The sequence below is a fragment of the Pogona vitticeps genome, chromosome 6 (assembly GCF_051106095.1).
Source record: "Pogona vitticeps strain Pit_001003342236 chromosome 6, PviZW2.1, whole genome shotgun sequence".
Classification (NCBI taxonomy): domain Eukaryota; kingdom Metazoa; phylum Chordata; class Lepidosauria; order Squamata; family Agamidae; genus Pogona; species Pogona vitticeps.
In genome coordinates, this window is record NC_135788.1 from 107,524,543 (window position 1) to 107,548,659 (window position 24,117).

Here is a 24,117-nt window from a genome sequence, read left to right on the forward strand (position 1 = left end):
TGCTGCCTCAGACGGCTGCCTGAGTTTTGTTGAATGATACAGCCCTGAGGGAAAGAGGCTGGGGAGTGAGGGGTCCGAGGAACGCCAGAAGACTGGAGAACTGCTCGCTCCCCGCATACGTGTGCGCGCTCCCCGCTGCGCGTCCGCTGACCTGCTGGGCCAAGCCGCGGCTTCGCTCCCTAAGCCCCTCGCTGCTTCCTCCTCCTGTCTCTGCTTAGTTAAGTACTTTTGAAAGATTAATGACGGAGCGGTTTGCCTGCTCTCCTCTTGGGACGCAGCCGGGACTTGCAGGGAACTCGCTGCTTCCTCACGGCCCCTGGCCTCCCACACTTACGTCGCGGCTCTTTCTCTAGAGAGAAGCCGCGTTTCGTGTATTTCTCCTCTCCCTGATCCCAGGACACCGATCCATCTACCTCGCCATACTCTGGTGCACTTTTATTATTATTTTTTCTCCGCTAAATAAAGGCTGATCATTTCTGATCAAGCTAATTTCAGTTTTTCTCCCTTGTTCCATGTATCTCTTTCTCTCCCCTCTCTTTCCATCCTTTCCCCCTCTTTCCTTTTATCCTCTTTCCTTCACTCTCTGACTTTCTTTTCTTCCCTCTAGATCGCTCTTTCACTCTCCTTCCCTCGTCTTTTCTTGATCCCGATCTGTGTCTTTCCTTTCTTCACTCTCTCTCTCCATTCCCTTCACCAAATTCTCCCCCTACCCCCCTTCCCTCAAGTTTCCTGTCAACAAACCTCTCTCTATAGCTAATCGACAGTCCATCCCCGAAAAAGTGCGAGGGGGGAGCTGCGCGAACCTTGTCCATAATGTGAAACGAGGGGTGACACTTTTAGGCGTCTAAAGAAAGCTATTACTCGTGCTTGCCTTCGGATTGCACCTATGCCGGCAACTCTTTACCTTCTCCATCCATCCATCTATCCATCCATCCATCCACCCATCCACCCCCCACGCCTCTGTAATCTCTCCTCTAACCTCCACACGCACATCGCTCGCTCGATGGCTCTCAACTGCTCTCCTCCTGCGCTCTCACACACGTGGCTTCCCCTTAATCTCACGCCGGGCGCCTGCCAGCGGCGCGCCCTCCGTGTCGCTCTCCGTGGTGCTGAATTCCAGCCCGCGGCGGCGCCCATCTCTTTGGGACGCGGAAAGTTCGCCCCCGTGGCCCGGGAGGGAACTCGCGTCTTTCCTCACCACCACCACCTCATCCTCTTCTTCTTCTTCCTGGGACCCCGGCGTCCGAGGGAGCCCCTGGTGGCCAGGTGTCTGCGGAGAAGAGGGGTGGGACAGGGAGAAGCGTGTGTGGGCCGGAGGGCGGCGGGCGGGAGAGGGGGGGAGAAGAAAGAGGCTCGGATGTCTCCGCAGCGTCCCACGCAGGGCACGGGCATCAGTGCATGTCGGCAAAGCTGGCCCGATGACGCTTCCGCTCGTGTTGGTGGGAACGGGAACGGGGCCAGGCGAGCTGAGCCGGTGAGGGTTGGATCCTCACGCGCTTCTTCCTCAAGTTGAAGGATCTGGTGGGCGCCGCGAGGATCTGGTGGCTGAGCCGCGAGAGGAGGGAACAGGAGGGGGGGGGGCAGAAGAGGAAAAGAAAGGAAACGAAACGAAACGAAAAGAAAAAAAGTAAAGTAAAGAAACGAAAAGAAAAGAAAGCGAGAGAGGAAGGAAGGAAGGAAGGAAAGAAGGAAAAACAAAAGGAGAGAGGAAAAGGAAAGGTGAAAGAAGGCAACAGACGACCAGCGGAATATTGTACCATCTATCAGCTCCAGCAGCCGTGATCAGAGCACCTCCCTCCCTACACAGTCGTGGCCCAAAGCAGCCTTCGGGATGTACTGGCGGAGCCTTTAATTTCCCACCTCTCTGTATCTCTAAAGGTGATCCTGGGACATAGCCCAGGAGGACCCTGCCTCTTCTTTCTTTGAGCAAAAGAAGCCAGGCGCGCCATGGAGTTTCGAAAAGAGGAGTTCAAGAAGTTGACTGCCAGGACCCTGGGGCAACTAAACAGGTAAGAACTGGACTCTTCCTCTCCCCCCCCCCTCCGTGTATGTGAAAAGCTAATGGGTCAGGAAGACTTCGGGACCCTGCTTCATTTGGGCCACCATGTGAATTGCCCCTAGATGGGAGGTCAAATTTCCTTGAGATGGATTGGTATCCATATTTTAGTGTGTGGTTTGTCTATTCTGTGAATTCCATACACAGTTATGTTCTCACTCTGTAAAACACACAAGGGCACATATCCTTGTTTGGCTGCTGTGACCTGACACACGCACAGCAGCACACTCAGAAGTGTACCTTCACGTCTTCACTCACTCAGATTTGTGCGCCTGCTCCCAAATCACCACCTCAGCCTAAGGTGTCTGGTCTCAAAATAGCCTGCTAATTGTCTTGTTCATGCAGCCATGAGAAATAGTGTGATAACGAGGGTTGAAGGGTTGCCTTAAGAACAGGGAGAAATATCAGTTCAAAACCCATAGGCAGCCACAAGGTTTATCAGATGCAGCCACTCTCTCTCCCTTTAACCTACTTCACAGGTTTGTTGTGTAGGGTTTGAATAGAAGATGGGGAAATCATGCTTATACTATCTTGAGCTCTCTGGAGGAAGCGTAGGATAAAAATGTTGTATAACTTCCCCCACCCTCCAAAAACTTGTGCACTCAGATGCCAAGGGCTGTACACATGGTCACAGTCTGAGTTTTTTTAGACATCTTAAACAATTTTCCACCATGCAATTCAAAATTATGAGAAACACTTTCCTTATTTCTTATTTTGTGTACCTATCATCTTCAGGACTGTCCTGTCTACTCTCTGCCTTCCATCCAGTTTATTTTTATCTCTCTCTCTCTCTCTCTCTCTCTCTCTTGTTCTTCGAATAGTTTCTTAGCCACGAACCTGGACTTCAGTGTATTTTCGTATCACTATGTTCCATTTGCTTGCTTGAGATACACGTGGGGAACATTTTTGTTTATTCTCTATTATCTTTACAAATTGTATTTAATATATTCCATGTATTCTACAACCTACCACCCCTATGCTTTTGGATTTACCTTGTCAGCAGCTACCACCCATTGCATGTTAGGTCATCAGGAAATCAGTGGGGTGGCAGGCGGATGGGGGGTGGAGAGGTGAATGCTATCAAAACAAGAGGAGAGAATATTTCTATTTTTAACCTTCATCCATTCATCCTCCCCTCTGCCCAGACAGTAATCTTTCCTCTCCACAACACACACACACACACACACACACACACACACACACACACAAAAAACTCCCCTTAAATGTTTTGCTAGCCTGAATACTAAATGTTCTTTCCCTTGATTAAATTTCCTCCACAAGCACAGCAAAAATAAAAGTGTTCCTGGGAAGTCAGATCCCTGAATGAGGTTTTTTTTAAAGAGAAAGAAAGAAAGAAAGAAAGAAAGAAAGAAAGAAAGAAAGAAAGAAAGAAAGAAAGAAAGAAAGAAAGAAAGAAAGAAAGACCAACCAATGAGATCAGGGTGGGTGTGGGTAGAGCAATGCAGGCGATTATATCAAACCCATATTATCTCTTTAAGCCTGTAGGCCAAGGGGCAGGATTCAGAGTGGTTGCCAAGCCCCTGAGTGGGAGATAGAGCAGGTGGGAAGGAGAGTAGGTGGGGGGGCCTGTGAACATTGAAGGATTTGGTGACCAGATTCTTAGTGCTGTGACAAAACCCTAAAGGGTAGTCACTTAGGTCTATATAGGCTCCATAGGCACAATCAAAGGGGACAAGATCCAAGCAAGGAAGACACGGCACTTGTGGGGGACAATAAAGCCTGGTGCATCTTCCCCTCCCCTTTGGATGGGGCTTGCCACTTTTCCACACCCCAAACCTTGTCAAATTTAGGCTCTCCAAGGGTCCAGCAGGTCACACAAGACTCTGGTTGCTGCAGACAGAAGATGGTGGCTGTCCTGAAAAACGAAAAGCAAAACAAAAGACAACAAGCAAAGCAAGCAAAAATAAAACTAGAAACCAAATCACAGCCCACCTGCCAAATGGGGTTGGGGTTGGTGGCCATGCAAAATTGCTTTACATAACTGGCATTTATTTCGGTTTGAAATGTGCACCGTCATGGAAGAACTTCATAAAATATTCACCAGAGTTATAAGTGGCTCTGCTGACATCTTTCTCTCACTCGCATTCTTCTCTTCCCCCCTCCACTTTCTCTCTCTCTCTCTCTCTAAACCACATGGGTTTATATATATTCTGTTATTCTTTATGTATTTGGCTGAGATGGCTAGCTGCACAGATAGGAGAAACAGACTTTCCGCCCCAGCAACATGGACGCCTGCAGAAAACAGAAGGCATGTCTCTAAGGATGTCTAAGGATTAGAGAGGTCCCAGCTGAGTGAAATGGAGATATGCAGCCATGTCTATGCGGCGAATTGCACGCTCGCCCTGTGCAAGGGCAGATTCTCATCTTATATGCGGAATGCAGCACTGTTTAAATGTTTCATTAAAACAAAACAAAACATGGAGGCCAAGTTTCTAGACCTCATGGCTGAGAAAAGTAGGCCTGAAAAACACAGAATGAAAATCTTGGATGTTAGAAACTAGCTAAGCAGAATTTTCAAAGACTGGGGCATGTCTCATACTGGCGGCAGCTGACATAATTGTGCAAAAGATATGGAAGCATGCTTGTTTTGTGTGCTAATATATTAAAGCTCCAGAACCTTATTTTTCCTCCAGTGGAATTTAATTTGCCTCTGTCAGATGCTTTTAAATCTTAGATGCTACATATATCCCTGCAGAGAATCCATTTACACCTAGTCCTTTACGGGCTGATCTGTGAAACGCAATGTACATAAGCGAGTGCATAGGATAAAGACCTGAGTTACCACAGGATGTGTACTAGTGTGAGTTGGCACATACTTGTGATGGCCCTTATTGCTACCAAAGCTAAAATGCACAGCTCAGGGCACCTTGATGAAACTGACTGCATAGGGTTGAGCCATAGTTTCTCTTAGAGAACTGGGAGATATAGAGGGAAGGAGAGACACAGAACGGCCAGTCGGCTTTCAAGAGCAATGAGTTTGGAAGGATGGCTTACAATACATGGGTAAGATAAAGTCTCAGTTCTAACCAGACTTCTTCCTGATGTCATCATCATCATCTTAGAATTACGGAGCTGGAAGGGACTCCATGGATCATCAAGTCCAGCCCCTGTCAAGGAGGCCCAGTGAGGAATCGAACTCCCAACCTCTGGCTCCAGAGCCAGAGACCTAAACCACCGAGTTCAGTGTAGCACTTCCTTTCACAGAGTCTCCAGAACTGGTTCCTTCATTTATCTGTTCCATGTGTCTCCTGCCTTAATGAGCTCACAGCAATGTTTATGGCATTCCTCCCTGCCCCCAAATCATCTGCACAACAACCCTGTGAGGTAGGCCAGCTTCTGAGGTAATGGCTTGGCCCAGTCAGTGTCATGGTTCAGTGGGGTTAAGAATCAAGTTCGGAGTCCTTAGACAGCATGGACACTGCTCTTGATCTCTCATCTACCTGAAGTCCAACTCAAAGGCTGCCCAAAGGAGAGTTTTTGGGAGATGGAGAATAGTGACTCTTTCTGTTGGTGATGATCATGACAGTCTGCTTCCAGAAAGCTTTTAAAGAAGGAGATTGGGTCATAACAGAGGATCCCTTGGAGGGGGTGGGGTTGGAGGTTCATGTTGGAGGAACAGCAGCTGACACTAGCTGTCATGAGACAGTTCAGCAGTGGCAGAGGGTTCTGGCTTCATGCCCCCCCTTTTCTTAAATATCCGTCTCCTGCAAATGAGGAGGCAGCCCTAACTTTGGCCAAGATCTTAAGAGTCTTCCAGCGTGACAACTGTTTCCTTGTTGTAACAAGTTTTCCCGGCTCTCTTAGGGTTCATTCCCAAGTATCTGTGTGAATTTGTTTGGTGCACAGTTAAGGTATAAAAACATTAAAAGAGTCTGGCTGAAACAGAGTCAGACCAAAGGCCTGTCTGGCCAAGGATTCCCTTTCCGCAATGACCAACCAGATGCCTTCGGGAAGCCAATTGCAGGACATGAGCAGAAGATCCATCTCTGTTCATGTCCCCATAACTGGAATGGGGATAATATTAACCTTCGAACTGCAGAGCAGGAAGAGACCCTATGGATTGCTGAGTCCAGCACCTTTTAAGGAAGCACAGTGGGGAATCAAACTCCCAACCTCTGGCTATGCAGCCAGAGACCTAAGTCACTGTTCCTGCCTTCCATAACTGAAACTAATGTACATCCGTTGATCATCTTACCTTCTATCCATGTATCTCCATATAATTAATGAAAGACTCTTATGGCACTTTAAAGTGGGCTGGAATCCATAAAAGCTTATGCCAGCTAATCTTTGTTAGACTTTCAGAGTGGCACAAGGTTATTGCTTTTGGCTGCAACAGATTAACACGGCTGCACTTTCTTCCCACTCTGGAATTTTTGCAATGGGGTTCATAGCCATAGATCATTCTTCTTTCACTTGCCTGGGGGATTATGAGTGCTGTAGACCACCATCTCTGGAGGGCAGTGGATATTGGAAGGCTATCATGGAATGGACACCTTTGTAAAAGGGATGATGGGGGTCAGATGAACAATCATACCACAAAAGAGGTGACATGCTGGAAAAGATGGTTAGAGTAGGAAGACGCAGCATCTTATATCTGGAAGTTTTTCAAGAGAAGGCTGTGCTAGTCTAATGTTTTGACTGGATTAATTTGAGTGGGTTTGATTCATGAGGTGGGAAGACTGACTGGATCCAATCACAATTGTTGACTCCAATTTCTGTGGTGCGATAACTCCAATCCAGATTTTAGTCTGCACTCTACAAGATGTTGAACCTATTTTGGGGATAGGCTCAGAACCTCTGATAATGTCTTTAAAGTGAAGACTAAAACCTGGAGCAGATTCATATCACTGCTGAAACTGGAGTCATCAGCCACCAGTGGCTTGATCAGAGGTGCTCAGCTGGCCTGAGCTGGGATTCATGACTTCTAGGTGCTACAGGTTCCAGAGTCTCCCAGCCAGCAACATTTCCAACCCTTTCAATTGGTGAACTGGAAGAGCACCTGATTTCCCTCCTACCTTTGGTGGTCTTCACACATCATAGTCACGAGGTAGTTAGCACATCCATTTGGCTTGAAATGAAAAAATAAAAGCACAATGAACTAGATCTGGATATAGTTGTACTTTGAGGAGACCTATTGAAATCAGTGGTTACAACGAGTCATGACTAGCTGAGATAGAAAAGAAAGGGAAAAAAGAAAAGAAAGCTGAGAGTTTTGACGAACAATGGTGCGTCTGTTGGGTCCAAATGCTTTCTCTCTCCTGGGTTACCTTCAGAGCCCTGAGGTAATTTGCAACAACTATGGAGTTACTTGTAACTAGCTCCTTTTTCTAATAATGAAAATAAACGGATTATATTATAACTGTTATTTAACAAGGGACAAGCTCACACTTTTCACATGGTAAATGTAACTTTTAAAATTACTTTAAGGATTATTTTTAACGTTACGTAAGTGTGGTCTCATTCAATGTCAGAAGACGGACATCACATTGTTTTAGTGTTGCATTGTTCATTGTACTATGGATTCTAATCCCCCACTCCAAAGAAGCAATGGCGATTTAATTTACTGTACTCTTGAGAAATGAAAAAGGAAAATGTTGTAAATTGCAGTGTGAAGAAGAGGTGATAATGTCTGAATGGAAACTACAGGATCTAGGTTCTAATCAAACCATAAAACTCTCTGAGGGACTGTGAGTCAATTACTCAGTCTGGCCAACTTCACAGGGCCGTTGTGTAGATAGAGTACAACAACAGCCGCCTAGAGTGGACTGGTAGCCCAGATATGCGGGGTATAAATCAAATAAATAAATAAATAAATAAACAAACAAACAAACAAACAAACAAACAAACATTCATGTGTGCTGCCTTGATCTTACTGGAGAAAAAGTGGGATGTTATGGGATGTCAATAAGTAGTAACAATAAAAATTAATTTTTAAGCTGCCTAAAGCATCTGTAGAAACGGAAAAGCCAGGAAAACAGAAATATTTAGAAAAACCAAGCCCTATGAGGAAAGATTGAAAGAACTGGGCATGTTTTAGCCTCTAGCAAAGAAGACTGATATAATAGAACTTTTCAAATATTTGAAAACTAATCATACAGAGAAGAGGCAGGATCTGTTCTCCATCCTCCCATCCTGTCAGATCTGCTTTGATTTGGATTCCTGTACTGAGCAGGGGTTTGGACTCGATGGCATTATAGGCCCCGTCATACTCAGTTATTCTGTTTCCATGAAATAACTAGAATTTTTTAAAAAAATACTCCTAAGTGATCACAACTTTACTGTTGAGCACACCAGGTACAAAAGAACCAAACTGACTCAACCCATGTTTCATGGACAGAACAACTCCTAACAATAAAGAAACTGGTCCGTCCCAAAGGACTGTCAACAGAGAGGTGTTGCAATTGTTTGAGAGAGAAGATGATTCAGATCGGTTTTCTCCTATTGGCAGTAAATGACACCTGTTTCCTTTCTGCCACCATTGTAATTTATTACAGACATTTATTGACAAGTGTAGACAGTGGTTTTATACCAACTGAGCTGTCAGAGTTCTTCCTCACAACAAGTATTCTAGGAATTGTTGTCTGGTGCTGGGAATTGACTTTAAAAAATTCCCTGTTCCCTGCTCTTCGCAAGACTACAGTTCCCATAATTCTCTGAGAGAAGATGGGATTAATATTAAATCAGTTGTAAGTGATTTAATTTGTGACTGGCTGGATATGTCAGTGATGTAGGTATCTGCCTACAGAGCTAGAAGCTGGGAGTTCGATTCCCCACTGTGCCTCCTTGTGTCACCTTGGGTAACCTGCACAGTCCTAGGATGCCCTCAGAAAAAGGGAACGGTAAATCACTTCTGAGTATTGTCTACCTGGAAAACCCTGGAAAGGGTTGCTCTAACTCAGAATTGACTTGATGGCAAATAATTATTATTATCTGTCAGATATACAGTAGTTTGTTTTGGATTCCTGCAATGAGCATGGGGTTGGATTTGATGGCTTTATAGGCCCCTTCCAACTCCGTTATTCTATGATTCTATGATATTTAACAGCTTAAACCAATTTCTCTGTTAGACATTGTTGCTAGAATTTCTTTTAAAACCCTATTTGGGCTTATATTTAATTTTTAAAATAATTTTTACTGAATTTTATTTTATTTTTTACTTTTAAATCAATGTTTTGCACTCTATTTAATTTTTGTTAAAAAGTGGTTGGGATGATGGCCAAGGAGAGGAAAGGAGGCACGAGAGCTTCTCAGATCCCAAGGAGAGGGGTGCTTCTGAAACATTTGGAATCTGCTGGGTTTGAGAGATGGATCTTTAGCTGTGTGACCCAGCAAGGGTACGGTCAAAGAAGGACTTTGGGGCAGAAGCTCCAGGTTCTTCATAGCCAAATGAACAGGCAGGGTCCCAAAATGCAGCAGAGGGTGCCTGTTTTATCTTTTCGTATTTGAATACTATACATTCCTGTCTAAAAATGGTAAGCTGTGCAAGAGCATTAAGTTATGAGTATAAAATTACCTAAACAACATGTCTGTATACTGTCATCCTGTGCCAGCCATGTCCTGACCGAGGGGACTATTAACCAAAGCTAACAAGGCAGCAAAATAAATCTTGCATGTAAAATGGATGTCCCTAGACAGTCTCACTCAACTGCAGCATTTGAAAACCTGACTGAAGGCAGGCAAGAGAGAACTGGATTCAATTCATCTTCAGTTCAAATGCAATTCACATTCACATCAATGGAAAACACTGTGCAACTATTTTAACATGTTATTCACTACCAGCCTAACCCTGAAGGTGCTCTGCCCTCGTTGCTGAGTCATGAAACTCATTGGATGGCCTTGAACTAGTCAATCTCCCTTGCTTTGATCCAGAGTTCAAGGTGATATTTTTTGGGCTGTGTTAGCTGAGGAATTGTGGGAGGCATATCCAGAATGTAACATGTTCATCTCTGGCCTGACCTACCTCACAGGGTTTTGTTGAGGATAAATTGAGAAGGAAGACAGCCATACCTGCTGCCTTGAGCTTATGGAGTAAAAGTGGGAGACAAATGTAATCGATCAATCAACCAATAATGCATTGGGCCACATCAGATGTACTGGTTTTGATGCAAAGACAAATAGGGTTTACTGGGCTAGGAATGAATTGTGTATCATTATGCTCCTTTCCTGCCCCTTCCTTAGTGTAGCCAGCTTTAGGACCAACACTGGAATTTGTGACATTGCAGTTTCCTGTGACATCTGACACACTAAACTATGGTTTAATGGCAACCAAGGAAGCAGGTTGTGAAATCAAAATCTGATCCTGTCACTGATTTCAAGAGCACTTAGATGTCTGACTAACTTTCTCTGTATTTGCACGAAAGTTTTGGGGCTTTTTGTTTGTTTGTTTGTATCAGTCCCAATACCCATTGACTCACTCCCTTTCCCATTCACTGGTATCCATGTTACTCCATATGCCTTTCAACCAAGACAGAATGCATGCTCGGCTGCAGACTAGCCCTTTTCCCCAAACCTTTTCACCCAACTCAGTTGCCACTGGTTATCATCTTTCCCAGTTCTGTTCGAAACACAACAGGGCCAGTCCTACCATTAGGCAAAGTGAAGCTGCTTCTTTGGGTGGAAGATCCTGGGGATCAGCAAGGACAGTTCCTTAACCTGTGTCCTGAAACAGGAATAAGAAAAGTTGCCTTTTTGAACTCAAGTTCCCCAATTCCCTAGCCAACAGGCTGGCTGTCAGATTCTGGGATTTGTAATTCAGAAAAGGATCTTTGTCCATCTCTGCTGAATTCCCTAGACTCTGTTTTGACCTATCTCAGCCAGCAATATGTCTTGCATCCATGCTGGAAGACTTCCCACAACTCTTTTACATCTAGCATTCATTACCTGACCACAAGGAACTCTGGGAAATGTAGTTTTGTAAGGAGATAGAATTCTGCAATTGTCCATCCACCCATTGATTCATCTGTCCATTCATATTGCTTTCCTTTCTTGCTCTCCACTCATTCAACCCACAATTCAATTATGATTAAGCAGTGCTTCAAAGTAGTCCATCTCCCACCATCAAGCAAATGTGTGTTTCAGCATCTATAGTAGGTGTAACAAAAGGTTTGAATATACTGTATATCCTCATCTGTCAGTAACTAGGATCTGCCATCTCTCTCTCTCTCTCCATCTCTTGCCGGCCGGCATTTATAACATTTTGTGCGCAGTTGCTGAGAATAAGACAGCTGGCCCCAGAGCTAATCCTCTGCCTAGCATCCGGCATAAAATCTTTTCATAGATGTTGTTTGGCTTGCCCGCCCCCAATATCCTAACCCTTATATAATGAGACTGTCTCTGGATGTGTGTGTGTCTGTGTGAGGCAAAGAGTGTGTGTGTGTGTGTGTGTGTGTGTGTGTGTGTGTGTGTGTGAGAGAGAGAGAGAGAGAGAGAGAGAGAGAGAGAGAGAGAGAGAGTGAGAGAGAGAGAGAGAGAGAGAGACAGAGAGAGAGACCGACAGATTGTGTGTACAGCAAGTAGAAGTTCAGCTTCACCTGGAGACAAAAACCTAGATTTTTTTAAAAAAATTGTGGAGACAGGAATGGAGGGAATGTGTGGAAACTCATCCTATCAAGTTCTTATCTAGTGGTTCTTAACGTGGGCGATAATGCCCCCCAGGGCGCGATTTCATTTTTCAGGGGGGCGGTAGAACGAAATGGGGCGGCGTGGGGGCACTGGAGCAGAAGGGGGGCGGTAGGGGGGCGCTGGAGCAAGCCAAACCTGTGAAGATGGCTGCAGCCTTTTTACAGTGTGCATGAATATATATATTTTCCTCCAATTTTAATTTAGTTTCAGACTTTTTGTCTTGAAATTTTTAGTTCCTGCATTTGTTTTTATGCCCTTTTTATATTTCTTTTTGCGTCTTAAAATTCACTTGCAACTAAATCATTAAATGTTACTTTTTGGGGGGCATTTCATTTTCTTGGAATTTAATTTTGTTTTCAGGGGTCATTGGATTTAAGTGTAATAAATAAATAAATAAATAAATAAATAAATAAATAAATAAATAAATAAATAAATAAATAAATAAATAAATAAGATATCATCACCGCGGGGAGGGGGTTGATGATAACTTCCTCAATGGCTCAAGGGGGCGTTTCTTTCAAAAAGGTTAAGAACCACTGTTCTTATCGACGAGAAATTTAGCCTGTGGGAAGGCAACAGCCCTTCCTGGAAATCTAGTCCCATACAATGTACATCTTCACTAGATGGATTGAAAACAGTAGCTCTTGCTACCAGGGCATTCCAAGGAGGATGACTGTCTATTAGAGAAGAAGAGCATATGAAAAAGAACACAATTTCTTGCTTTAGGATGGAATGAGAAACCTTCCCCATATCCAACCGGGTTGGGTGCAATCTTAAATATGCTTACAAGGGCAATGTTCCCCCCCCCCCGTTTGCTCAGGCAGATGGGAGCTGTAGTCCAAATGATTTAAGGAAGCCTATACAGTATTTGAGAGTAAGGACCAAATGTGCGAGACTTACTTCTGTGGAGACATCAGGGTGAGTGGGTGGAAGACAAGGCAGGGCTCTCCTGCCCCTTTGATCATTGTGTAGAAGACGGAGTTGCAACATTTTAGGTTACAGCTGATGGACTTCCTTCTCCTACAGAAGTACAATAGCCAGCAGATCTCTGTCCTGTCTTGAATCTACACTCACCCAGCCCGGCAAACTACTGCACTGGCCAATTAAACCTACTGTTAGTAGCTACAGCCGCCTAGAGTGGTCGCAATGACCAGATAGGCAGGGTATAAATGGAATAAATAAATATAAATAAATAAATACAGAATTGTCATGATGGTGTTTAGCAGTTGGTGTACTGTAGAGTAGTCTATTTACTAGATGGGTGGGATATAAATTCAATAAATAAATAAATATATGGGTGTTCCTGGTCATATCTTATATTGACCAGGCCTGGCTTGCTTAGTTATAACAAAGTTGTTGCACCACAACCTTTCCGACCGGGGCTTATCATGATCTGCAGAAACAGAACACATTATGCCCCTTTGCTGAATTCGCTTAACTTTTAACAGCTTGTATAGTCCAGATTTTTCTTGGCATGAAATGTGAGATATCTTGGCAGTGGTACGAAATATGTTTTTCTGCACACAATCTGGATTCATCTATTCTGTGCTCCTTGGTTATTTGTCAAAGGGAAAAGGGAGAAGCAGAGCTTGGGGAACGGGGGGAGAGAATAATGTTTTTGGACTATAATTTCCAGCATTCCCATAGTCATAATCTATGCACTCTTTTGGGAAATATAGTCCAGAAAAGGGATTTTTTAAAGCTCTGGAAAGAGACAGTTGCTAGGCTGGGCTGTAACAAAGTGACAGATTCCTTGATTGAACTCCTTCCTTCCTTCCTTCCTTCCTTCCTTCCTTCCTTCCTTCCTTCCTTCCTTCCTTCCTTCCTTCCTTCCTTCCTTCCTTCCTTCCTTCCTTCCTTCCTTCCTTCCTTCCTTCCTTCCTTCCTTCCTTCCTTCCTTCCTTCCTTCCTTCCCTCCCCTCCCCTCCCCTCCCCTCCCCTCCCCTCAGGAATAAAACTCAGGGCTTTATTAGAAATGTCTTTAAAGGATAAAAACAGATGAAAACCACATTCATCCAAAAAAACCCACATAAAATCATGTAAACCAATCCAACCGTAAAACTATTGAAATCAAGTAAATACTTGCTTTTAACTGATTTGACTTATGAAAATAAGCAAGGTTATGACTAGAAACAACAAAGCTGGGCAGGTCAGACATAATATAATTATAGTGAGAAATGATAATTACTAATAATATTCTGTCGTCAAGTCAATTCTGACTTATAGTGTCCCTTTTTCAGGATTTTTCCAGGTAGAGAATACTCAAAAGTGGTTTACCATTCCCTTCTTCTGTGGACATCCTGAGACTGTGCAGCTTGCCCAAGGCTACACAGGCTGGCTCTGTTCACAGGAGGCATGAGGGAAGAATTGAACTCCCACCTTTTGGCGCCTCTCTGAGCCACTGAGCTATTTAGACAGCTAGACATAATATAGCAATTAAGCAGCCTTAAAGAAAAGAGGACATAGCAATGAATTAAAGATATCTGAGAGTATTAGTTTTAGTCAGAAAGTAACCTTTCCAAATTTAGTTTTTAGACTACATTCCCCATAATCCCTGACCACTGGCTATGCTGACTGGGGCTTGGGGAAAAGCCTCTAAAATATCTGGAGGGCGAAAGTTTCCCTGCACCTGTTTTAGGTAAAGTTGCAGTATCATAAATATCCATGAGGAAGAAGGCAGGGAAGAGGGGGACCGGTTCCTCCCTTCAGAATCCTAAATGCCTCTATTATTTTCTCCACTGAACCGGAAGTTGGATTCAATGAATTTATAGGCCCCTTCTAACTCAGTTATTCTAGAATTCTACGATTTTGATATACATGTACAGTTGCCTATTGTTGTTCAGAACTGACTTAGAGCAACCCTAATAGGGCTTTCAAGGTAAGTGAGGTATTTACGGAGCAGTTTTATCAGTCCCGCACCTCCAGTGAGTTTCTATGGCAGCTGGGGTATCGAACCCAGGTCTCCTAAGTCCTTGGGCATTGGTCTCTCCACGACACCACATAGGACACCCATATAATGTAGCCATTTTTACCCCTATACCATTATGCAGCTCTTCTAAGGAAGAGTCCTACAGGCACTCTTTGAGCAGCAGAGAAGAAACAATTTTGCAGAAATTGGATCCCACTTCAAAATCAGTTGTTGCACTGGATTTCTACCTCTTGCTGATGGTTTATAAACATGATGAATGCAGCAATTGGGATTAAATATGTATTTAATCACACATATGGATAGGGATGTAAATCCTGGCCTGATTTGTCCTTTCAGAGTAAATGAGAAACCATGAAAAAAAACCCGTCTCCCCAAGCCAAGCTACTCTGAGACACCCCCCCCCCCATCCTCAGATGGGGGTCTCAGGGACAACTTATCCATTTTCAAGAGTTTATGTGTGTGCTGGTTTGTTTTTAATGCCCATTTCTACCAGTTGCACAATACCAGACTTTGCAATCACACAAGGCCTCCTGGTTGAACCATTAAAAGTGATACCGTTGAGCTGCAAGTAGAAGGATGATCGGTTTGTCTCTTTGTGTGTCATCAGCATGAGCTGTCGTGCTTGCACTCTCCCCCTCTCTCTGTGCGCATCCACACGCGCACTTATCTTCACAAAGAGAAATAATACTAGTTTTGTGCAAAGCGGGGGGTTTATATAAATTGCATTTTGTGCACATTTGGAAAAGCATAATCCCTAAAAACTACTGCTGGGTGAATTCTCAAGGTGCTGTTTCAAGGCTGAACTACACTTTACAGATAACCACTATTGGAAGAGAGAATTCCTCATGCATTGAAAGATCTATGATCGTCACACTAGAAGCTTTTGACACCTGCAAGTCAGATCATTTTGTTTTATGATGGGCCTTGGAGATGTTTACAAGGGCTTTGTATGCAAATTTAATTACTCAGGGTCAGGCCACACTTTAAGGCAAAACTCCTTGCTCCAGAATATTATCCCTCCAGGTAACAAAAATCGTTAGCTGTACTACCTTCCAACTGACCTATTACAAAAAAGGAGCAAACTAATTTGCTACATAACAGTATGAAACAACCTTGCATTAGAACAGACTGTTTTTTCCTCTTAAGGGTACACTGTTTCTAGATACAGAATCAGCCTCTCATAAATCTGACATCATTTCAGCGCTAATTATGGGTTATCTATAATTTATAGTTTGGCTTTTACTGTGCTGAGGTGGCTAGTCCCAACTAGAATCTCAACAGCAGGAAAACTTCTTCACATCTCTGTTTGTTGTTGTTTAGTCGTTAAATCATGTCCGACTCTTCGTGACCCCATGGACCAGAGCACGCCAGGCCCTCCTATCTTCCACTGCCTCCCAGAGTTGGGTCAAATTCATGTTGGTCACATCAATGACACTGTCCATCCATCTCATCCTCTGTCATCCCCTTCTCCTCTCCCTTCACACTTTCCCAGCATCAGGGTCTTTTCCAGGGAGTCTTCTCTTCTCATCAGATGGCCAAAGTCTTGGAGCCTCAGCTTCAGGATCTGTATTTCCAGTGAGCATTCAGGGTTGATTTCCTTCAAAATGGATAGGTTTGTTCTCTTTGCAGTCCAGGGGACTCTCAAGAGCCTCCTCCAGCACCACAATTTAAAAGCATCAATTCTTTGGTGGTCAGCCTTCTTTATGGTCCAGCTCTCACTTCCATGCATTGCTACTGGAAAAACCATAGCTTTGACTATGCGGACCTTTGTCGGAAAGGTGATGTCTCTGCTTTTTAAGATGCTGTAGAGGTTTGTCATCACTTTCCTCCCAAGAAGTAGGCGTCTTTTAATTTCGTGGCTTCTGTCACCATCTGCAGTGATCATGGAGCCCAAGAAAGTAAAATCTGTCACTGTCTCCATATCTTCCCCTTCTGTTTGCCAGGAGGTGATGGGACCAGTGGCCATGATCTTCGTTTTTTTTTGATGTTGAGCTTCAGATCATTTCTTGCACTCTGCTCTTTCACCCTCCTTAAGAGGTTCTTTAATTCCTCCTCACTTTCTGCCATCAGAGTGGTATAAGCAAGCAGCACGCTTTTCACTTTGCTTTGAACAGAATTTCCCCCATGTGATCAGTTGATTTGTTCTTGTAAAGATGGGGTGCGTGTCTGTGTGTGGTGTTTCAGTGATGTAGGCAGTTGGGGCATGATGTTCAAGACTGGAGACACACACACACACACACACACACACACACACACAGACACACACATTCTTTCCTCTCCCCCCGATGATCCTCCATTTTTTAAAATAAATTCTTACATATATGAGATTAGTGCTAGCTCATCTTATCACTAGAAGTGATATACTAGTTTAGTGCTGGATCACCTCTGGATGAGAAAAAAATATATAATTATGAACAAAACAGAAACCAACCAGTTGAAATAAAAGATGTTTTGGTGGTATGTGGTATTTCTGTACAGCTTATAATGAACTTTGAAAAGCTGCCACCTTTTCCGGAACACTTTATAACCCTTTCAAAGCCAAGTGGCTTGACGGTGAACCATAAAAGGATCGGCAGAGGTCGGACCAGAGGAAGGAAGGAAGGAAGGTGAGAAAGGGGGGGGGGGCTGTGGACTGAAATACAAATCACATCACATCATGTGTGAACACTGAACACGCAAATCAGTCCACAGGCACCTGTGTGATTACTGACCGCAAATTTAGCCATAATACAGATTGCGAGTCATATCACAGTATAGCCAGTATAGTCTCAGCCTTAGTTGTAAGGCTTTGATGGAGCAGGCCAGTGCCATCAGAAGGAGGAAGCAATACCATTAGGGCTACCTCTGTCTTCAGGTAGCATGTGGGACTTGCCTCAGATAACAGAAGCTGAAGGGCAGCAAGCTTAGTTCCTCCTCCTGAGCTGTGTGTGCCATCCTTCATGCCTAAAACCAGCTAGCAGCCTTAACTGCTGTAGAGAACACCATCCTGATAATGGTATTATAATAAAATTCAACTACAAGTTTATTTTATTGTACATGAAACTGGGAGGAACATGTTTTTGCCTCAGACAGAGAAATTATTGGGGCCAGGCCTGACTCCCATAACTGATCTGTAAACTATTGTCTCTCCATGGCCTCAGCATTTATTAGCTGTACCCTGCTGGAGTCTATCCTGATTATTTCACTGTCTGTTATAAGCATGTGTGGTGTGAGTGATTTCTTTCCTGTGCCCCATTTAAGGTCCTTATATCTCTCCCAACCCATTTCATTCAACCTGAGAGTCAAGCCAATAAAACCAGTGAGGGCATTTTAATATTAGCAGGCCACATTCCTAAAGACACCATTTCAAGAAAGAAAGGGGGGGGGGAGAGAAGCAAAACCATTAACATGCCATATTGCCATCTGTGGATGGCTAACAGTCAATCCGATGGCTTCATTTGTCTCTTACTGTTTGTTAGGTTCCCTCTTAAGTGACACGAGGGGGGCTGGCCATGTGCCAAGCTGATCTAAGCTAGTTGCAATTAACTTGGAGATGAGCTGTTGAAATAATGGTGGGCTTTTCTAGCACAGCAGCCCAGCTTCTGCCGGGCAAGTCTAACCTAATAGAGAGGTGTTCCGCCAGAGCACTGAAAGTCCGCTGCGTCTAACTCTTGTCTAAACTTGTAGATGGCCAGCTTGGAAAGACTTTTGGCAGGACCTGGCTGTTCATTCTTGCTACATTTTCCTGTCATATCTTGGCCAATCTGACAGAGAAACCCTTGAGTTTCTGTGCACATCTTAATGGCTTAATTGCATTATTATTATTATTATTATTGTTGTTGTTGTTGTTGTTGTTGTTGTTGTTGTTAGTGTTAGTATTAGTATTAGTATTAGTATTAGTATTAGTATTAGTATTATTTGTATTATTATTATTTTTTGTATTATTATTTGTATCATTATTGTTGTTGTTGTTGTTGTTGTTGTTGACATTTATATTCCACCCTCCATCCCTATATCTCAGGGCAGAGTACAGTGAGTAAAAACTATACAAAGCAATTCAATATTTGAAAACAGTTAAAAATCACATACCACATTAAAACCAACAACAGTAAAGTGTCCACAATGGATTAAAGCCAAGACCCTCAATCTGTGTTTCAACCTGTTTCCAAAATGAGGTTAGTGTTGGTAGCCATTGAGATTCTAAAGGGGAACTTTCCACAAATGTGGTGCTACAGCAAAACAAACAAACAAACAAAAACCTCCTCTGTATCTCTGAATAGTGGATCATTCTCCAGCAATACTTAATGATTTGGCAGGTATCTATAGGGAGAACTGTTCCCTCAAGTATCCTGCTGCCAAGCCATTTAGGGTTTTATAGGTTATCACCTCCACCTTGAACTCAAATTAGAAGCATATTGGCAGCCAATGCAGTTCTTTCCATACCAGTGTATGAAAAGCTGTTCTAGGTGGGCTCTGAAAGCTGTTCTAGGTGTGTAACTGCTGCATATTACACTTACTGCAGCATATGTATCATCTTCAAGGGTAGCCCTACATGAAGTGCATTGTTGTTGTTCTTTAGTTGTTAAGTCATGTCCGACTGACTCTTCGTGACCCCATGGACCGGAGCACGCCAGGCCCTCCTGTCTCCCACTGCCTCCCAGAGTTGGGTCAAATTAATTTTGGTCACTTCAATGACACTGTCCAACCATCTCGTCCTCTGTCGTCCCCTTCTCCTCTTGCCTTCACACTTTCCCAACATCAGGGTCTCTTCCAGGGAGTCTTCTCTTCTCCTGAGATGGCCAAAGTATTGGAGCTTCAGCTTCAGGATCTGTCTTTCCAGTGAGCACTCAGGACTGAATGAAGTGAATTACAGCAGTCTAACCAGGAGGTTACCAGAGCATGAACTACTGTAGCCAGGTTATCCCAGTCTAAGAATGGCCCTAGGCTCCAGATTTAGTTTGCAATTAGATGGAGAATAGTTTGCATTTTGGACTGCTTGTGGCACAGTCCAGTGTGAGCTATTTCTCAGTTGATCACACAATGCATGGAGGATTGCAGCCCTGATCTGTTCCCAAGCTGAATTTTTTTTGATCCAGCAGGTGGGCAACTCCCTTTTTTGGGCTAGGCTGGAGCAATTCCTGCATGGACGGAAAAGTTACTTTAAGGGAGATCCACTCCCAAGGAAACAACCTTTTCTGGTGCAAATAGATGCAAGCCTTTCTCGCCATCTGATTGCACCCTCTGCCATCCTTAAAATAGAAGACTCATGGAAACCACTAGGCGTTGAGCTACACAAATTACTATATCAAGTTCTATGAATATAAAGAGTTCTGCTCGCAGCAGTTCTGAAACTAGATACAACCCCTCGTATAAAATTGTAGTTTATCTTAACACTATCAAAGTAAAGTGGAAGGGATCACCTTTCAATGTATATAGATATTGATAAGATTAGAGATAGTGAAAGTTTCTTTTTTGGACTGCAGCTTCCAGAAACTCTCACCCAACGTGTCCAGCAGTCATGCTGAATTTATTTCTTGTAGAACAACAACAACAAAGTAGCATTTCTCATCTCTTGATAAGATCGACTTTAGAATCTCTGGATGGTAGATTCAAGATCAGAAGTGTGGTTTACTATTTAGAGATATTGGATAATTTGTAATGACTCACAGAATGCCGGAAGAACAGCTGTCAGGGGCATGATGTATGAAGTCTAGCGTAAAGAATCTTTGGTAGTCCATATGTTTTAGACTACATGTCCCATCAACCCAACACATCACGGCCCATTCACTTCCATATAGGTCTCAAGACCGAATTAAAGTGATGCCTCACTAGACGATGATAATCCGTTCCACTGAAATCGCTGTTTAGCGAAATCATTGTCTAGAGAAAAGCATTTCTCCATTGGAATGCATTGAAACCCGTTTAATGCATTCCAATGGGGAAGAATCGTCATTGTCTAGCGAAGATTGGCCATAGGAAAGCTGCTTTGCGAACCGCTGATCAGCTGTTTAAATCGCTGTCTTGCGAAGCTTAGGTCCCGAAAACACCTGTTTGCGAGCGCGGAGGGAGCTGTCAAAATTGTCGTCTAGCGAAAATCAGTTTGCGAAGCAGGGACCAAACACTGTCCAGCGAAATTCCCCCATAGGAATCACTGTTTTGCGAATCGCTATAGCGATCGCAAAAAGTCAATGTCTAGCGAAAAAACTGTCATGCGGGGTAACTGTCTAGCGAGGCACCACTGTACCTTACTCCTACAGTTGCCAGGCCAACAGTTAAACTCTCAAGGAAATGTTGTGTTTCTCTGTATCTCAAGGCAGAGGGATGCATCTCAGAGCTAGCAGCACTGGAGGATAACTCTTCAATGCTGTATGTGAGAGAGATGTGGCTTTGAAGGCTCCGTATCAATTTCCACCCATTTCTAAGTAATGTCAGGGCACCAGCAGCAGTTTAGGGCTTTGAAAAACTCTCCACATGTCCTGCATGCTTTAGGAAAGGTTGCATGCGAAGTGATCCATAGTGGAAACAGGGAAATGCTACAGTGGCTGCACACGTTTGGTTCTGAGCCAATTTACCTAGATAGCTCATTTCTAGCCCACATGGAATCCCAGCTCCTGCCTCACTTTTGTGACATCAGCACAGCTTTCTGCCGGATCTCAGCTTTCATCCCCGAAATCTCAGGAAATAAGTTCTTTTTTGTGTGTGGTAGGCTACATTTCTCGTCAGCTGATTAGACTGTTCCTCTGTCTATCTCACTGAGATTCTATACTTGTCAGAACGTCTTTCCCAGAAAATAGCTACCCATTTCAGACACTCCTCCTAATCCCACAATGTTAAAAGAGCCACTCCAAGAGAGGCTAAAAAGGTGACAAAAAGGAACCAGACCTTCTCGGTGGTGGCCCCTATTGGAACAAGTTTCCAACTGAGGCTCCATCTCTCCTAATATTTAGGAAACTAGTGAAGACAGAATTCTATAAAGCAGCCTTTAAGAACACATCCCATCCAACCTGATGACACATAGCAGCAGAACTGTTGGGATAGGACTAAGCAGATCCATGTTTTGGCTCTTTTTGGGACACTGGGCATTTTCAAAAACATTTGTCCAGAAGTTTTCAAGTGTTGTGCTAATGTCTTATCCATCCCATGATTGTGTCTGCCTCTCTGTCTCTAAGACAATGGAAGGTAACAAAAAAAAAACATGATGTGCAGTTCGACAAACAATGCCACCAATTGCTTTTACAATATTACAACAAATCAAGACAAGTTTCTTTTCAAATATGGTTAACAGGTGATGGAAAGAGGATAGTCAAGTTTCAGGGGAAAGTGGAACAAACAAATTTTCTCCAAACTTGGCAATGTGACCACAGTGACTGGTGGTTTCTAGGAATTATAGTCCAAAAAGAGTAACATTTCCAAGATCTAGATTTTCCTGTCTCTAGAGGCAGGAATTTCATCCCAGAAATACTACTCCCAGGTTCTCCCAGGAAAGGCAATGATGATGATGGTTGTGGTGGTATACGTGTGCCAGAAGTGTGTAAATTCATTGCAGTTTTGGCTGGTTCTGTGTAGGAAGAGAAGAGGAGAAACATATTAAAAGTAGATTTCTGGGTATTCTCCTTTTTTGGGTTTTGGAAATTTTTATGTCAAGATGATCTTGAATTATAAGCTAAATTCTGATTTTATACAGTTACTTTATAGTCACATTTTTTTTCATTTAAAAAAAGTTCATCTTGGTGGATCACAAGTGGTCCCAGCAGCGACTGGGATCAACCCATAAGGTGCCTTGGGAAGTGTATGAGCAGGACTTCATCGAGAGGATCCTCCTGTTGTTTTGTCACCATAGGTCCCAAAAGACTAGTCCTCATGCCCGTAAGAACCCAAGAGGCTTATAACATTGCAATTTCAAAGAAGAAAAAGAAGAAGGAGCAAGAAATAAAAGCTCAAGCAAAGTTTAATTACATGAAATATAGATGAAGGAGGAAGCGTTTAGTGCTAGAGGGAGATGAATTATTCAGGAAGGCCCGGAGCAGGTTTAAAAGGCATCCTGCAGGAGCATTCCTGTGGTCCCGGCCACCTTTGTTGCTCAGCATGACAGGAAAGGTTGCAAGACAAGGCGGCTGCATCGCAAACTCCACATCAGTGCATCTTGATGGAAGCCATTCTGCCTTAAGGCATCAAACTCACTCTGGGAAAAAAAAAGATTGGTGCTTTGGGGGCAAGGGATGCTATCATCCAGGGATGTTGGCAGGGTCCCAAAATTCGAGTCTTTGGTCCCAAGTCCCAAGTCTGAGACCAAGTCTTTGGTAACCAGTCCTGAATCCCAAGCCCCAAGTATGACTCCCTATTGAAAACAAGCTTTTGCCCCCAGAAAAAAACAGAGGGGGTGGGTAGATTCTGAGTCGCGAGTCCAGTCTGAATCACTGGGGAAAAAACTCAAGTCACGTCCAAGTTGAGTCACCAGTGCGACAAGTCTGATTTGACAATGAGTTGTGTGACTTGAGTCCCCATCTCTGCTATTATCAAAGGGTTAATCTATACAATCCTTTCCTGCCTACCAAACATCTAGAACCCCTAAAACCTTAATCATTAGTCAGCCAGCTGAGAGGTCATGGGATGTTCAGGAACATTCCAACTGCGTTGGGGAAAATATTAGCATGTTGACAAACTCTGCAGTTTCTCTAGAAGGTCAGTTTGGTAGCCAAAACCTCAAACCACTTTGGATCCTTTTCAGAAGGAAGGTGGGGTATAAACATTTGAAATAAATAAGTAGAAAGGACAAGAGGAATGGAGTGCAACTTGCAGGAAGGTGTGACAAGAGTTAGACAAGGCAGAGACATGGGAAGCTGAGTGGAAAGATAGACCAGGTGGTAGGATAATTAAGAAACATGTTGCTGCTAAGAATAGAGGAAGCACAGCTTCCTCCCAGCCTAGAGAAGCAGCACTTTTGAAAGCTTCACCTGTTGAATTTTGATTTCTAACACAGCCAGAACAAACATAGAAACCCTGATGGGAGAGAAAAAAAGTCTATCCCCTCAATTGTATGTGTCTGCTTCCACCTTTTGTAGTTTGGCTATCTTATCCCCATGCCATCATCATAGATACTGAATCTAAATTCAGCCTCCCTCCTTCTTTCAAAGGGAATCAAAGCAAAAGTTAGTTCCTCATTGCAGGTTCTGATTGCTGCTCACTATGTAAGTCCCCTTGCCTATTCTGAGACAACATAGGCTGAAGTCCAGATTTAAATGAAAAGTCAATCTTGGTCAATCTAGGATCAGTTGCTTCCGTCCCCAGAACCTCTATGATCTGAGAATGGAGTTATCTCTGTCCCCAGCATCTCTATGATGAAAGAAGGACATGCTCTGCCTTTACAGTCAGAAATTGGAAGTAAATACTGTACTGGAATACGTCAGAATGGGTTGCAGTGGAATCTTAGCTCTTAGCTTCCTGCTAAGAATTCTTTCTCCATTATGGATGGCAGCAACGGGAAGTCAAACATAACCTTCAGGAAGCTGTG

The 24,117-nt window shown here is 43.5% G+C and overlaps 1 protein-coding gene across 1 annotated transcript in view; it reads left to right on the forward strand.

Annotated features, from left to right (window-relative positions):
• Window positions 1–1,028: 1,028 nt before the first annotated feature.
• SLC17A7 (solute carrier family 17 member 7) overlaps window positions 1,029–24,117 on the forward strand; it is a 58,300-nt gene continuing 35,211 nt past the window's right edge. The window contains exon 1 of the mRNA XM_020792899.3: window positions 1,029–2,009. Within this exon, the coding sequence (XP_020648558.3) occupies window positions 1,948–2,009 (62 nt within the window). The 5' untranslated portion in view covers window positions 1,029–1,947. The remainder of the gene's footprint in view (window positions 2,010–24,117) is intronic.